Raw genomic sequence first — 16,924 nt, 5'->3', positions numbered from 1 at the left:
CTTTGTGCACAAAAAGTATTCTACTAAATTCATAAAATTCAGGTTGAACCACAGATGTCACATGGAGTATTTTAAAAATGTCCTTACTACCTTATGGGACCTTGAACATTGTAGTTGTGATGCAGGGTCAGAAAGCCTTCGGATTTCATCAAAAATATCTTAATTTGTGTTCCGAAGATGAACAAAGTTTCTTACAGGTTTGGAATGACATTAGGGTGACAGAATGACAGAATCTTCATTTTTGGGGAACTGACCCCATAAATGCATTTACACTGCAATTACAGAAAGCATATCAATAATCCTAAAATTAGATTTTTCAATTATTTTAATATTCAATATTTTAAAAATTATTTAATAATAATATATATAATAATAATAATAGAATATATAAAAAAATTTAATATTGAAATATGAAATAATTAAAAAAATAAATGATGTTGACAAGTCACTTGTCTTAAAGGATAAGTCCACTTCCAGAATAAAAAAATCCTGATAATTTACTCAAGATGTTCATGTCTTTCTTTCTTCATTCGCAAATAATTTTTTTTTTCTCCATCTAGTGAACTTTAATGGTGGCCACACATACAGCATATATTTTTTAAATATTTACATGTATTAACATGCATATATTTATATTCATATAAATTATATCATATATAAATATATTTAATATATTAACGTAACATTTTTCTTAAATATATACATGCATGCGTGTGTATTTATATATACATAATAAATATACACAGTGCACACACATATATTATGTTGTATATGTTATGTTGTAAACAAAAACTTTTATTTAGGATGCGATTAATCGTGATTAATCATTTGACAGCAAGCGATTTCCTTGACCTCATCTTTTTTCCCTTTGTTTTTCCTTTTTAGGTTTCAGGCGAGCGCTCCTCCTCCAACATGGACGAAATCCTCCAGCGGCTCACTGAGGTTAGCATCCGCCAGCAACAGATTGTTGAGTACCTCGCCACCCGTCAGGGAGAGACGGAGAAAGGGATCATGGCTCTGCAAGCCGCCGCCGCTCAATGCGTTCCATTGCCGGACCCCGAGTGCAAGCCACTAAACTGCTCCCCAAAATGACCCCTCATGATGATGTGGAAGCCTTCCTACAGATGTTTGAAATGAGGAATCCAACCACCACCTTGGAACTCGTGGAGGCCATAGAGCTGGCAGATGCAGCCCAACGTCGGGATGCCGGAGGGTGGTCCAGGAGCGATGCGCGCCGGAGGGCACCCAGCGACCACTGAGCAGGCCGGCGGATTCCCCTTCGCGGGAGGAGCCCATGCCCACAGAGGCTTCCGCGCTTCCCGCACGGACTTGGCTGGCAGGCTGCAAGTGCTCAATGCTCCGAAAAGCCACCGCCAAAGCCATCGCCCAGAAACTCTTCCTGCTCTCCAGCCAAGTCGGCATCCCAGCGGAGATTCTGACCGATCAGGGTACCCCCTTTATGTCCCGACTAATGGCTGACCTCTGCCGGCTGTTGCAGGTGAAGCAGTTGAGGACCACCGCCTACCATCCCCAGACCAACGGACTGGTCGAACGCTTCAATCAGACTCTCAAGCAGATGATGAGATGGGTGGTCGTGGAGGACAAGCGCGACTGGGACCTCATGATCCCCTACGTCCTCTTCGGGATCTGCGAAGTCCCCCAGGCCTCAACTGGTTTCACCCCCTTCAAGCTCCTCTTTGGCCGACAACCCCGCGGCCTCCTGGATGTGGCGAAGGAGGCCTGGGAACAACAGCCGGCAGCCCATCGCTCAGTGATCGAGCATGTGAGACAGATGAGGGAGAGGATCGACCAGGTCATTCCATTAGTCCGGGAACACTTAAGCAAAGCACAGCAGGCTCAACAGCACCACTACAACCGGGCAGCCCAACCACGGGAGTTCCATGTCGGTGATTGAGTCATGGTCCTAGTCCCCAACGCGGCTTGCAAGTTCCTGGCCACCTGGCAGGGGCCCTACACGGTACTGGAAAGGATCGGGCCGGTTACTTACCGTGTGCGTCAGCCAGGAAGGAGAAAAGCTGAGCAGCTCTACCACATCAACCTTCTGAAGAGATGGGTTGGGACTAGAGACCAGCTCGCAGCCCTCGCCACCTCTGATCCCGTGGTGGTGGATGTCAACCCACACCTCTCGGCTACCCAGAAGGGGGAGCTGCAGCACCTGATCGGTCAGTTTTTTGATGTGTTCTCCTCTCTCCCTGGGCAAACCAGCGCCCTGCAGCATGACATACGGACGCCACCAGGGGTCGTCGTCAGGCAACGGCCCTATCGTGTCCCTGAGGCTCGTCGGCAAGCTATTGAGGAGGAAATTCAACAAATGCTGAAGTTAGGGGTGATAGAAACATCTCGCAGCCCGTGGTCCAGCCCAATCGTGATGGTCCCGAAACCGGACGGCACCCTCCATTTCTGCAACGACTTCCGTCGCCTCAACGAGGTCTCCGAGTTCGACGGGTACCCCATGCCTTGGGTGGACGAGTTGTTGGACCGACTGGGAAGGGCCCGGTATATCTCGACATTGGACCTCACCAAAGGTTACTGGCATGTACCCCTCTCTGAGAATGCCAAATCTAAGACTGCTTTTTCCACCTCTAGTGGCCACTGGTAGTACCGGACCCTTCCCTTCGGCCTTCACGGGGCACTCGCCACGTTCCAGCGGATGATGGACATCCTGTTGCGGCCCCATCAGTCCTATGCCGCCGCTTACCTGGACAACATGGTAATCCATTCCGAGGCATGGGAAGACCACCTGGACCGTTACGGAGGGTGCTCACGGAGCTCCGGAAGGCTGGGCTTACTGCCAACCCTCGCAAGTGCCACCTTGCACTCTCTGAGGCTCGTACCTGGGTTTCCAAGTCGGATGGGGCATCATTCGGCCACAGGAGAAGGTGGAGGCGGTACGCTCCGCCCCGAGACCCGAAACCAAAACCCAGGTACGAGCCTTTTTAGGGTTGGCAGGATACTATCACTGCTTCATCCCTAACTTCTCTTTAGCCGCCTCCCTGACAGACCTGACCAGGAAGGGGCAATCGGAGAAGGTACTGTGGACACCAGCAGTGGAAGAAGCCTTCCAGAAGGTAAAAGGGGCCCTCACCTCGGCACCAGTCCTCCGAGCCCCGGACTTTAGCTGCCCCTTCCTGCTGCAGACGGATGCCTCCCATACGGGACTGGGAGCCGTCCTGTCACAGATCCAGGAAGGTGAGGAGCATCCTGTCATTTATATTTGCAGGAAGCTGACCCCGGCCGAGAGAAACTACGCTGCAGTGGAAAAGGAGGCCCTGGCCGTCAAGTGGGCAGTCCTGGAGCTGCGCTACTACCTTCTGGGCCGGAAGTTCACCCTGGTCACTGACCACGCACCCCTTCAATGGATGGCTCGCGCTAAGGACACCAATGCCAGGGTGACCCGATGGTTCCTCGCACTCCAGGACTTCCACTTCGTTGTGCGTCATCGGGCTGGAGCCATGCATGCATACATAAGCCATGAAAGCCCAACACACAGGGAGACTTCTCCATGAGACCAAGCACTAACGCGCCCTCTCATTTCTCCCACAGACAGCAACGACCTTGAAATCATTGGCCACCATTGAAGTTCACTAGATGGAGATAAATAAATAAAAATATATATATATATATATATATATATATATTTGGGGCTAAAGAAATAAAGACATTAACATTTTGGATGACATGGGGGTAAGTAAATTATCAGGAAATTTTTATTCTGGAATTATTATCCCTTAAGTAATGGGTCATTGAATGTGTAACTGAATTCACTTAATTAAAAAATGCAGATTCATTCAGTAACGAAACTCCACTGTGTGTTGCTCACAGACATTTTGTTTTCGCAATGTGAATGACATGTTTTAACACTGCCTGAGCTGACATTATAAAGTAACAATTACGAAATGATCATAGATGATACATATCGCACACCCCTATTAACAATGTACAACAACCTGCAAGAGTGAATAAATTAATTACTTCTCGACATCTAAATAAAAAAAAACACAACATTCCCAAGAAAATGTGAACATCCTGTTCTAATTATCTGCTTTGGCTAGGTCCCTTAATTCTGGTCTAGACAAATATTAATGCTATGGCATGTGATCTTCAATCATAACGTTAAGTGTGACTCCCCATAGTGGCACCAGTGACCATGGGCTAAGTGTTATACACCTGGCCTTAGGCCTGACATACCGGACATATGCCAACATTGGGCTCTCAAATTAATTACAACAGACAGACAGACTGTACATGTACGTGAGGAGACTCTAAGACTTAAGAAATGAACGACATGAACAACAGAAGTTCATTTTATGTATGTCTAGCGGTCACAGGGACGGACACAAGCAGACACACCTCAATAGTTTCTACAACTAACCCAACCAGAGGTCACACTGCGCCTTTCAGCTGTGAATAACGAGTGAGAAAGAACACGCGCTTACAGAAGCAACTGTTCTCGTCCCTTGTGCCGTCCATGGTGCCATCCGGCAGCATCTGCAGGTAGTAGCCGTGCTGGCTGTACAGACGGGTGACGATGCCTTTTAGCTGTGGCTCTACAGAGAGAAAACACAATCACAGGCACACAGTGTTAGTCCAGGGAGAAAACATCACAGCTTGACCTATACAGGCACAACTTCATTAAAGCTTACGCAGAGTCTATTCATTATCAGAAGCTACTTATTTTGCTCAGATTTTGGACATGTTTAGTATGACAGGGAATTCAGTTCAAACTTCCTTATGTAAACATATATTAAAACACAGAAGAAAACTATTTATTTCCATCAAATACACTAATGTTCAAATATTTGGGGTCAGTAAGATGAATGCTTTTTTAGCAAAAGTCGCATTAAATTGATCAAAAGTGACAGGGCACATTTATAAATTTACATTTACGCATTTAGCAGACGCTTTTATCCAAAGCGACTTACATTGCATTCAAGTTACAGTTTTTACATTTTATCAGCTCTTGCTTTCCCTGGGAATCGAACCCATGACCTTGGCATGGCTAGCACCATGCTCTACTATTTGAGCTACAGGAAAGCTACTTCACAGTATAAATACTGTTCTTTAGAACTTTATATTCATCAAAGAATCCTGACAAACAATGTATCATGGTTTCTACAAAAATATTACACAGTTTTCAACTGATAATAATAAGAAATGTTTCTTGTGCATATTAGAGCATAGCAGCATATTACACTGATTTCTGAAGGATAATGTGACACTGAGGACTGGAGTAATGATGCTGAAATTTCAGCTTTGATATGAAAGGAATAAATTGCAAAAATATAATATCACAATATTACTATTGCATTAGATAGAAAAACATTAAATCCTTCGTTTAATAAACCCATTTATTTTTTATAGAAACTTAGCACAACACTTTACAACTAAAAACATTTGACAACAAGAGGTGTATAGGTATAAAATTATGCAACTTAATATAATATATTATACAAAACGTACTGCAACACTTTCTGGTAGTCAAACCTTTTTGGAACATGCATTTGATCACATTAACTATATATATATATATATATATATATATATATATATATATATATATATATATATATATATATATATATATATATATATATATATATATATATATATATATATATATATATATATATATATATATATACTAATACCTGTGGCTACTCTGCTAGGACACCTTGAGGGGAACTGATTTTATACATCCATTAAAAATCACCCAGGGACCAGTTGGTTAAAAGTAATTGCAAAAAACGACTAGGAAAACAATTTATTTCCATCAAATACACTAATGTTCAAATATTTGGGTTCAGTAAGATGAAAATGAATGCTAGCTATGAGAAAATTTGCTTGCAGTTGCAGATGCCATTTGGATTGATATTTTGTCATCGAATGCAATGAAATTAAAAATTTTTTCCCCCAAATAAAGGAACTCGTAAGCATATTGATTGCCAAAAGGTACATTTAATTAGAGTGAATTATAACAAGAATATGTCTGAATTGCATAAATTAATTACATCTTTCATCTATGATTCAGTGGCTCTCAACTGGTTTTGGTTCATGACATCAAGTGTACCATATAAAAATGAAATATTGAATCAAATCATTATTTACTAATATTATCATAAGCTACATAAGCCCAAAAATGAATTAGCATGACAGCTAAATGTCTCTCAGTAGCAAAACCCAGCCTTGTTTATTCTCCATGCAAGCAAAGTTAATTCATTTCGGTATGTTTGCAATTTTTTTCTTCTTTCAGAGATAAAGGGTTGTGTCAAACAACCTGCCTATGTTGGCCTAATTTGACTAGCTTCTACCAGGTGGCAGATTAATTTCTGCCAAAATACAACAGAATTTGGTTGGATGCTCAATTTTGATGTCAACAACAAAAAATCTCTCTTTTAAAAGTCTATTTGTTTTGCAATTGTAATTAAACCCTAACAGAGTAAGTTTAATTTTTGCATGTTTCCCTACTGTCCACAATGCCATAAGCACAGACTTGTGACCCATTTTTTGGGCCATGACCCACCAGTTGAGAACAACTGGACTAATTTAGCATCGCTATCCAGAGCACAGCTGTTTCTTCTGTACATGAAGATGCATCAAAGACCTGAAGGGTCAGACCAGAATAGACCACCTTTCTCAGGCCTCACATATATTCCAGATAATGCATTAGTCATGAGTATTTAATATACATAACTCAATTGATATCACGCATGCGCTGATTTGTGACTGCGTGTTTTGATTTTCAGCTCCATCAAGTTGATTCTTTATCATCTATTTTCTATCTTAAAAACAATTTTATACACTATCATTTTTGTTTCTATAACGTGTGAATATATCCCCTATAGCATTCGAAAACAAAACCAAGTTTTCACTAGTTTTATTTTGATTTCTCGAGTCTGCTATTAGCTTATAGCCTGTTAGCATCGGCAGCGTGGCTGCCGCTAATCTCGCTTAGATTGCTAATACTCTATTCACACACATGACCATTGTTTCACTGTTACTTGCTTAAATGGTGGATTTGTGTCTTTGAGTGCACATTCTGAGGACACATTCAAGCTGCATTCAGTGCAGCTGGAGCTGGAGGCCATGGAGAAGCAGATTCGCGACCTGATGGAGAAGACCCAGCTGAGAGAGTGGAGAGCCGCGCTGGAAACATCCCGGGCTGACGCTCACAAGTCCGGGGTAAGTATACAGCACGCTGCTAACACTCCCACCACCTCTACTCCATGTGTTTCTCTGCACAGACCCTGTGCACCCAGGACGCGATCTTCCCAGATGTCCTTCACTCCGGCGCCGGGACGCCACGGACCCTGGGTGCACCAGCAGCAGAAGACGCGAGCCAGGCCCCGGGCGACGACCTCTCCACCTCCAGTCTTCGAGATCTCCACCCGGAACTGCTTCGCTTCCCTCGGAGCGAAGTTGGAGACTCCATCATCTGGCACGTCCGTGCTATGTTAGCTGAAGGTAAAGTGCACACTCACTGTTTCCCCGGTGCTTGTGTTCTCGATGTTTCTGCGCAGATACCCACAATCCTGAAGGGCGACGAGAGCATCGGCGCTGTCGTGCTGTATGCGGGGGTTAACGACACCAAGCTGCAGCAGACGGAGACACTGAAGAGGGACTTCAGGAGCCTGATCGAGGCGATACGCAGCACATCGCCCGCGACGATGATCATCGTGTTAGGACCGCTTCCCACGTATCGACGAGGACAGGAAAGGTTGAGTAGACTTTTTGCTTTAAACGAATGGTTATTGTCCTGGTGTAAAGAACAGAAACTGCTCTTTGTTAATAATTGGAATATTTTCTGGGAGCGCTACGGATTCAGGATGCTACGCTCCATCTGACTAGTAAGCCAATTCTCAAATAACTGCTATGATGACTTTTGTTCTACCCACTTAAAAGATAGAAGTACTTGCATTGTCCAATCTATACAGACTGTGTCTGTTCCCCGAATAGCGAGGTCAAAATATAAATTGAATGCAGGATCTAGAAAAAATCTGATCGTGATTAAACCAGAAAAACGCAAAATAAATGAACAAAAAATTTTTTTAAAGCTTGGGCTCCTAAACATTAGATCACTCGCACCCAAAGCAGTTATTGTAAATGAAATGATCACAGCTAATAATTTTGATGTACTCTGCCTGACTGAAACCTGGCTTAAACCAAATGAATATTTTGGTCTAAATGAGTCCACCAAGCTACTGTTATAAATATGAGCCCCGTCAGACTGGTTGTGGCGGCGGTGTTGCAATAATAGTTATATTCTCAATGTTACTCAGAAAACAGGATGCAGGAGGTTTAACTCATATCGAAATACTTCTGCTTAGTGTTACACTGTTAGATATGCAAAAGAAATCTCTCCTGTCTCTTGCTCTGGCTACTGTGTATAGACCGCTAGGGCCATATACAGATTTCCTAAAAGAATTAGCAGATTTCCTCTCAGATCTATTGGTTAATGTTGATAAAGTGCTAATTGTCGGAGATTTTAACATTCACGTTGATAATACAAATGATGCATTAGGACTTGCATTTACTGACCTAATAAACTTTTGGAGTCAAGCAAAATGTCACCGGGCCCACTCATCGTTTTAATCATACGCTAGATTTAATTATATCGCATGGACTTGATCTTACCGATATAGATATCGTACCTCAAAGTGACGATGTTACTGATCATTTCCTTGTATCGTGCATGCTGCGTATATTACTGATATTAATTATATGGCTCCGCGTTATAGTCCGGGCAGAACTATTGTTCCAGCCACCAAAGACCGATTCACAAATAACCTGCCTGATTTATCTCAACTGCTCTGTGTACCCATAAATACACATGAACTAGATGAAATGACTAGCAACATGGGCACTATCTTCTCTAATACATTAGAAGCTGTTGTCCCCCTCAAATTGAAAAAGGTTAGAGGAAAAACTTACTGCGCCATGGTACAACAGTTATACCCATTCTCTCAAGAAAGAAACTCGTAATCTTGAGTGCAAATTGAGAAAAACTAACTTTTAGAATTGCGTGGAAAAACAGTATGTCCAGCTATAGACCGGCTCTAAAAGCTGTCAGGGCAGAGCATATCCACAAACTCATAGATAATAACCAAAACAATCCAAGGGTCTTATTTAGCACAGTGGCTAGATTAAGAAATAAACACATGCCACCCGATCTAAATATTCCCTCACAGTTTAATAGTAATGACTTTATGAATTTCTTTACTGATAAAATAGATAACATCAGAAATACAATATCAAATGTAGATTCTACTAGTATTTCAGCTACATTCATCGCACCCAAAGAAAAACTGCAGTGCTTTACAACTATAGGACAGGAAGAGCTAAATAAACTTATCAGTGCATCTAAACCAAAAACGTGTTTATTAGATCCTGTACCCACTAAACTACTGAAAGAGTTGTTACCTGTAGCAGAAGAACCGCTTCTCAATATTATTAACTCATCGTTATCTTTAGGTCATCTCTATGAAGAATTTCAGTCAGGTTTCAGGCCTCACCATAGCACAGAAACTGCACTTGTTAAAATTACAAATGACTTACTTCTTACTTCAGACCAAGGCTGCATCTCATTGCTAGTATTACTTGATCTTAGTGCTGCGTTCGACACTATAGACCATGACACACTCATAGATCGATTACAAAACTATACTGGTATTCAAGGGCAGGCTTTAAGATGGTTTAGATCCTACCTGTCCGATCGCTACCACTTTGTTCATTTAAATAGGGAGTCATCTCAATTATCACCAGTAAAGTATGAAGTACCACAAGGATCTGTCCTAGGTCCTCTGCTATTTTCAATATACATGTTGCCCCTTGGTAATATTATTAGAAAATACGGGATTAGTTTTCATTGTTATGCTGATGATACTCAACTATGTATCTCAACAAGACCAGATGAAACTAAGCTAATAGATTGTATTAAAAATGTAAAAGATTGGATGACCAATAATTTCCTCCTATTAAATTCAGATAAGACATAGATATTACTTATTGGACCAAAAAAAGTACACAGAATCTCTTGGATTACAATTTGCAACTAGCCGGATACACTGTTACGTCCTCTAAAGTCAAAAATCTGGGTGTTATATTAGACAGCAACTTGTCCTTTGAAAATCATATTTCCCATGTTACAAAAATCTTCCATCTTAGAAACATTGCCAAGCTTCGAAACATGCTACCTGTTTCTGATGCAGAAAAGCTAGTTCATGCATTCATGACCTCTAGACTGGACTATTGTAATGCACTGCTAGGTGGTTGTCCTGCATCTTCAATAAACAAGCTACAGATAGTCCAAAATGCAGCGGCTAGAGTTCTTACCAGGTCAAGAAAATATTATCATATTACCCCAATTTTACAGTCTCTGCACTGGCTACCTATTAAGTTCCGTATCATTTACAAAATATTATTACTTGCCTATAAGGCCCTAAATGGTTTAGCTCCTCCGTACCTAACTCATCTTCTACCACGCTACAATCCAACCCGCTCCCTAAGGTCGCAAAACTCTGGACTTTTGGTAGTACCTAGGATAGCAAAGTCCACTAAAGGAGGTAGAGCTTTTTCACATTTGGCTCCCAAACTCTGGAATAGCCTTCCTGATAACGTTCGGGGTTCAGACACACTCTCTCTGTTTAAATCTAGATTAAAGACACATCTCTTTAGCCAAGCATTCACATAATGCATCTTATAATGTTGTACTGCAGTTATATCTGATCAAATGTACATTATTATTATTCTTTAGCTTGGGTTGAACAAATCATTTTTGCTTAGATGGAACAGCAGCTACACTAATTATGTCTCTATTTGTTTCTCTGTTTCTGTCACGGGATTAACATCCCGTGGTAACGAGGAATGACAGAAGCTTCAGTCTGGATCCAACCCTTAAATGATCTGAGATGACCGAACACCTGAGAAAAGATAATGCCAACCCCTCAGAGGATTCCGATGCTCAGACAACATACAGAATTACCAAATTTTGCCATAAGTTAAATATATTAAGGTTCTGCAATATATAAATATATTGTGGAAACTTAATTTCCTGTAGAGCTGCTTTGCAACAATTTGTATCGTAAAAAGCGCTATACAAATAAACTTGAACTTGACATTTAATCTTGCTCATGTAAAACTGCTTGAACACAGTGTTTGCTCTCTTTTTCCCTGTGACTGTTATACTTTGAATGCTTCACTGTCCATCTCATAGCATTGTATTGACGTTCACCTCATCTTTATTTTTAGAGAAGCTTCGGTCACTACAGGACTTTGTCAAGTAAAATGTGTTTGCTACTCTATAAAAGATTTACTCTCATTGCACGTTTATTTATGAGACTAGAGGAGAAGAACAAAAGCTGAATGTTTTATTAGCATAGTCCCTCCGGCCTACTTTGTGTTTATTTTAGAAACAAGTGAAAGGGAAGCTAAACAGAAAGTTGCTTGTAAACAGACTAGTAGCTATGGTAAATAGTGACCATGGTAAGAACAGTTCCCTTCCAGGAACTTCGAGCTGCGTCGAAACGCATATGGGAACGCCTTCAGCGTGACCAGGCTCTGAATAGGCTTGTTTGAGATGAACAAAATCTGCGCAGAACCGATCACCGGTGATCAGCGCGAGATGCATGCCGGTTAGAAATGTGTCCGAGTGCGGTCCGCCTTGCTCTGATGTCATGCTGACGTATGTCAAAAATCTCTCGCGAGCGCAAGGCGCATGTGTCGGATTCTGCAGTCGAGCACAGTTGCTCTCCACCGACTGCGCTGATCAAAAGCATCATGGGAAACGACTTGCTGACGACACAGCTTAATGCTCATTGACTGTGAATGTCAGCTGATATTTTTTCCCCTTAATCCTAAAACGTCCATTACCTATAGACTAATACTATTTACTTTTTCTATAGTAATTTATTAGTAATTAGGACATGTGCTTTATTTATTTACCCTTTTATTTTTATTTTCTTGGTTTGAAGTCCTGTTTGTTGTAATTTTCTCTTTATGTGTTAATTTTGTACATTTACATTTTTGTACATTATTCCATTAAATAAATTAGTCAATCCATCAATACATGCATGCATAGGCTACATCTAATGTGACGGTTTTGCAATTAGGCCTCAAGTTTGTGTGTTTTTATCTGAGATCTTTATCTGGGTATGTCTTATTTCAGGAGTGCAGTAAACAAAGCCCACACATGCATGCTAATTTCTTAATTTAAAATGTTTTTGTTTCGTATTAATTTTGAATAATAATTTGCTGTACACACTTTTCCTAATCATTAAACATGAAATTCAAATTTACATTAAGGTGACAAACAATTGTGTAATATATTTATATGGAATATGTTTCATGTAAAAAAGGGATAGTTCACCCAAAGATTTTTTTTTTTTTGGGGTAAACTGTCCCTTAAGTAGGATACACATAATTAGGTTAATCAGCTGTGCCATATCCCACTCTGAAATGTTTAACCCATAATTAGGGATAACAGTGCAAATTTAGTGCAGCATCTGTGTGCTCCTTATTTCTCATTATGGCTTTGATTATAAAAGGCATCCACAAAGTGCAATAAAGAACGCGAACGCGATCTCTTCCATTGCTGACGTTTGCAGTCCAACGACACAACGATATTCAGGAAGTGTCCGGCTTACCTGCACTTTTTTCACTCCTGCCCTCACTGCAGCCGCCTACTCTCGACTAAATTACAGGCAAGGCAAGGCGCATCTCAAACAAGCCTAATATGATGTGTAATCAGTCAAACAAGGGCGAGGCGTCACGGGCGGGTGACGTCACGACCAGCAAGTATAAAAGCACGTGCGGCGGAGCCGGCGTCAGCTTTTTGTCATTCAGCAAGCGCTCTGTGTGTGTCAGTCTTATTTACTGTTGTTTGTCCTAGTTTTAAGTGGAAAGCATTCAGTATCATGCCAAAGCCAAGGGCAAGCTCAGGGGTGAAGCTTTCAGACCACGTTTTAAGTCGTGTGTGCATCCTTGCCCTCGCTGTATCACGAGCGAGGACACACACGATTTGTGCCTGGTCTGCCTGGGTGCGGAGCACACAGAATCGGTCTCCGCACCCGGAGGGCTCTCTTCGAGAAGGGAGCCTTCGCGAGCTCCCCACGCGGTGCCGGTCCCGCTGGTGCCAAGGCAGAGCGGCGGCTGCACTCGTGGGGCTCGCAGGCTGATCTGGCTGGCGAGTGTGAGACGGGCATGTCCTTATCTCCTCCCGTATCCGCCAGATCTGGCGCCCCGTCTCTCGATGTGGAAGCGGTCCCTTCCCCCGAGACGAGGGCTCAATGCTTCGTCTTTCTTCCTCTGAGGAGGTTGATGTGACGAGCGTTCACGAGGTTTCGCCGCCCAATATGATATAACTATGAGCTTTGTAAGCTGCAGTGTTTGCACAAGCACAAAGAGAAAAATAAGCCGGTCCCGTTTCTGCCATAAAAAAGAGAGAAATAAAGGCAGAGCGGCGGCTGCGCTCGCGGGGCTTGCAGAACAAAAAAAAAAAAAGAAAAGGCTGATCTGGCTAGCGAGAGTCAGACGGGCATGTCCCTATCTCCTCCCGCGCCTGATCTGGCGCCCCGTCTCTCGGTTCAGAAGCGGTCTCTTCCCCCCGAGACGAGGGCTCAACGCTTCGTCTCTCTTCCTCCGAGGAGGTTGATGTGACGATCTCGACACCTCACCGAGGTGTCGAGATCGCGGGTGAAATCTTTTCGTCCCGGCCATTCGTTCCCGCGGGAACTGAATGAGCGCGGGTATGCGGCGATGCCTTTGAAGGCTCCTGCTCTGCTTACAACATCTTTGGTGGACAGAGGGTATGCGCGCTCTCTAAACTCAGGTGGCTGCTGGGCGGGCGCAGCCTCCCCAGCATACCAGCTCCTCGCGCAAAAGGTCCTGACGGGCGAGCCCCAGGACCGCGGAGGGCGACCCCTACTGGGGTGGAGCGGCTTGCACCGCGGCACACGGTGACCGTCTCCCCTCTGTGCCCTCCGGGTATTTGTCTGTCAACCCTGCAGTTCCAGGGCACAGCAGGTCCCAGCGAGTGTTACTCTCAGGTTCTTCCGCCTGTGATTTCAGCGGGCCTGAGAAACTCGCCTCAGCCGCCAGATTACGAGTCTCCTGCCGGTACGCGGCAGCAAGACAGTGGTCTGGCCGCTTCTCTAACACCAGAGGTCAGTCTCGAGAGACTGATTCCCTTAGTAGATCGTTTGGCAGCCTGGCAGCGACTGCCGAATGTGTCTCTTTGGGTCCTGCGGACGGTAGGGGCTGGCTATTCCATCCAGTTCGATGGGCCACCTCCGCTGTTCAACGGGGTCTGTGTGACTACGGTCCGCCCCGAGCAGGCTCTGGTCTTGGAACAGGAAGCCGATACTTTGCTGAGGAAGGAAGCCATCGAGTTGGTTCCTCCTCACGAAGTCCACGCCAGCTGCTACAGCCTGTACTTCATTGTTCCAAAGAAGGATGGGGGGCTGAGGCCCATACTGGATTTGAGTCTTCTGAACCGCTCAGCCAGAAAGCTGAAGTTCAAGATTCTCACTGTCAGGCAGATCGTGTCTCAAATCAGGTCCGAGGACTGATTTGTCACGACATACCTCAAAGATGTCTTTTCCATGTACCCATCCTTCCCTCTCACAGGGAGTTCCTGAGGTTCGCTTTCGGGGGCAAAGCGTATCAGTATCGGGTTCTTCCCCTCGGCCTAGCACTCTCACCCCGCACTTTCACCAAGTGTGTGGATGCGGCACTGGTCCCGTTGCGACTGCAGGGCATCCGCATACTCAATTATATCAATGATTGGTCGATCCTCGCTCAATTAGAGCGGGCGGCGATTCAGCATCGAGGTGTCGTTCTCGCCCACATGAAAGATTTGGGGGGTTAAGACTAAACGCCAAGGAAAGTGTGCTTTCTCCAGCTCAGAGAACCACTTATCCAGGTGTAGTGTGGGATTTGACCACGATGCAGGCTCGTTTGACCCCTGCTCGGATCGAGTCGATCCTCACGGCAGTCGAGCGAGTGTGAGAAGGCCAGCCATTCACTGTCAAGCAGTTTCAGAGACTGCTTGGGCTCATGGCAGCTGCGTCCAGCGTGATTCCTTCTGGCCTGCTGTACATGAGGCCCCTACAGTGGTGGCTCAAGACCAAGGGGGTCTCCCTGAGGGGAGACTCGCTCCGCGCTGTCAAAGAGTCACGCCGCTGTCCGTGCCTTAGACATGTGGAGGAATCCTTGGTTCTTGTCCCGGGGCCCGGTGCTGGGAGCTCCTTGTCGCCGCGTCTCGCTAGCGACGGACGCTTCCCTCACCGGTTGGGGTGTGGTCATGAGTGGCCACCCTGCCCGCAGTCTGTGGAGTGGTCACCACCTGCCGTGGCATATCAACTAGCTAGAGATCCTAGCTGTGTTCCGTGCACTCAAGCACTTCCTCCCAGACCTAAGAGATCACCACGTGCATCAACCACCAAGGAGGACTGCGGTCGCGCCCCTTACATAAGCTGGCACACCAGATCCTTGTGTGGTCCCAGGGCAAGCTCCTATCACTGAGAGCTGTGCACATTCCTGGGCATCTTTATGTGGGAGCAGGCGTCCTGTCGAGACAGGGGCCGAGGCCCCGAGGGGTGAAGCAGATGTGGAAGGTACAGGTGGACCTCTTCGCCACTCGAGAGTCAGCGCAATGTCCCCTCTGGTTCCTCCAGCTCCTCCGGGACTGGACGCTATGGTACAGACGTGGCCGAGGCTCCGTCTGTACACCTTCCCCCCGATCGCTATGCTCCCGGGAGTTCTGGCGAGAGTGCGCCGGGACGAGGTCAGTCTACCGTTGGTAGCGCCGTTCTGGCCGGGCCGAGTATGGTTCTCGGACCTGATATCTCTCCTCGACGGCACTCCGTGGGAAGTGCCCGTCAGGAGGGACCTCCTCTCACAGGCCGGGGGCACCGAGGTGCACCCTCACCCGGAGTTATGGAAGCTGTGGGTGTGGCCCCTGAGGGGGCTCAACTCATAGCTTCCGGTCTGTCAACCGAGGTTGTCGAGACCATCCTCCAATCCAGAGCTCCCTCAACGAGGAAACTGTACGCCTTGAAGTGGAGGCTCTTCACTTCTTGGTGCGGGGACCGCCATGCTCTACCCAGTCAACTGCCCCATTGGTGCAGTACTGGAGTTCCTGCAGGCCCGTTTCTCCGCAGGGGTAACCCATTCCACTGTGTCTACGTGGCAGCTATTTCGTCATACCACGCCCTTATTGGTGGCCAGTCAGTGGGTAGAAACCCCCTAGTTACACGTTTCCTCCGCGGTTCGCTGAGGCTGAGGCCTTCCATAATTGAGTATGCAGATTCCCCTACCCTTCGGGGAGCCAGACCAGGAGAAGCACAACCGTATGTATCCAGTGCGAGCACTAGATGCATACATCCACAGGTCCTCCCTGTGGAGAAAGTCGGGCCAGCTGCCCGTGTGCTATGGTCCGCCTAGGAGGGGTCTTCCTGCTACGAAGCCCTCTCTTAGTAGGTGGATTGTGGGTGCCATGGCTTTGGCATAAGAGGCCTCTGAGCTCCCCCCGCCGGTGGGAGTCAGACCGCACTCAACCCGAGGTGTGGCGGCCTCCAAGGCCTTCTGGACAGGTGTTCCATGCAGGACATCTGCAATGCAGCTGGGTGGTCCACGCCCCTGACTTTCGTTAGGTTCTATGACCTCGACATCCGAGCCACTCCCGGCTCCTCTGTCCTTTCGTCCTGACACCAGGCAGGGACTTGTCAGTCTGGCGGCATTGGTATCTCGTTCCCATATGCGTTTCGACGCAGCTCGAAGTTCCTGGAAGGGAACGTCTCAGGTTACGTATGTAACCATGGTTCCCTGAAGGGAACGAGACGCTGCGACGCGTAACCACACTTCCGGCATCCCTGCCAGCGCTTGCTTCATGACTTGAAGCTGACGCCGG

General features: G+C 45.5%; 1 protein-coding gene across 1 annotated transcript in view; it reads right to left on the bottom strand.

Moving 5' to 3' along the window:
* The window catches only part of LOC306865597 (fibroblast growth factor 11-like), a 62,093-nt gene that overhangs the window by 25,155 nt on the left and 20,014 nt on the right, over positions 1–16,924 (bottom strand). The window contains exon 2 of the mRNA XM_079410303.1: positions 4,458–4,568. Within this exon, the coding sequence (XP_079266429.1) occupies positions 4,458–4,568 (111 nt within the window). The remainder of the gene's footprint in view (positions 1–4,457; positions 4,569–16,924) is intronic.

Source organism: Barbus barbus (genome assembly GCF_936440315.1).
Source record: "Barbus barbus genome assembly, chromosome: 47".
Lineage (NCBI taxonomy): Eukaryota > Metazoa > Chordata > Actinopteri > Cypriniformes > Cyprinidae > Barbus > Barbus barbus.
This window is presented reverse-complemented; position numbering and strand designations above follow the sequence as displayed.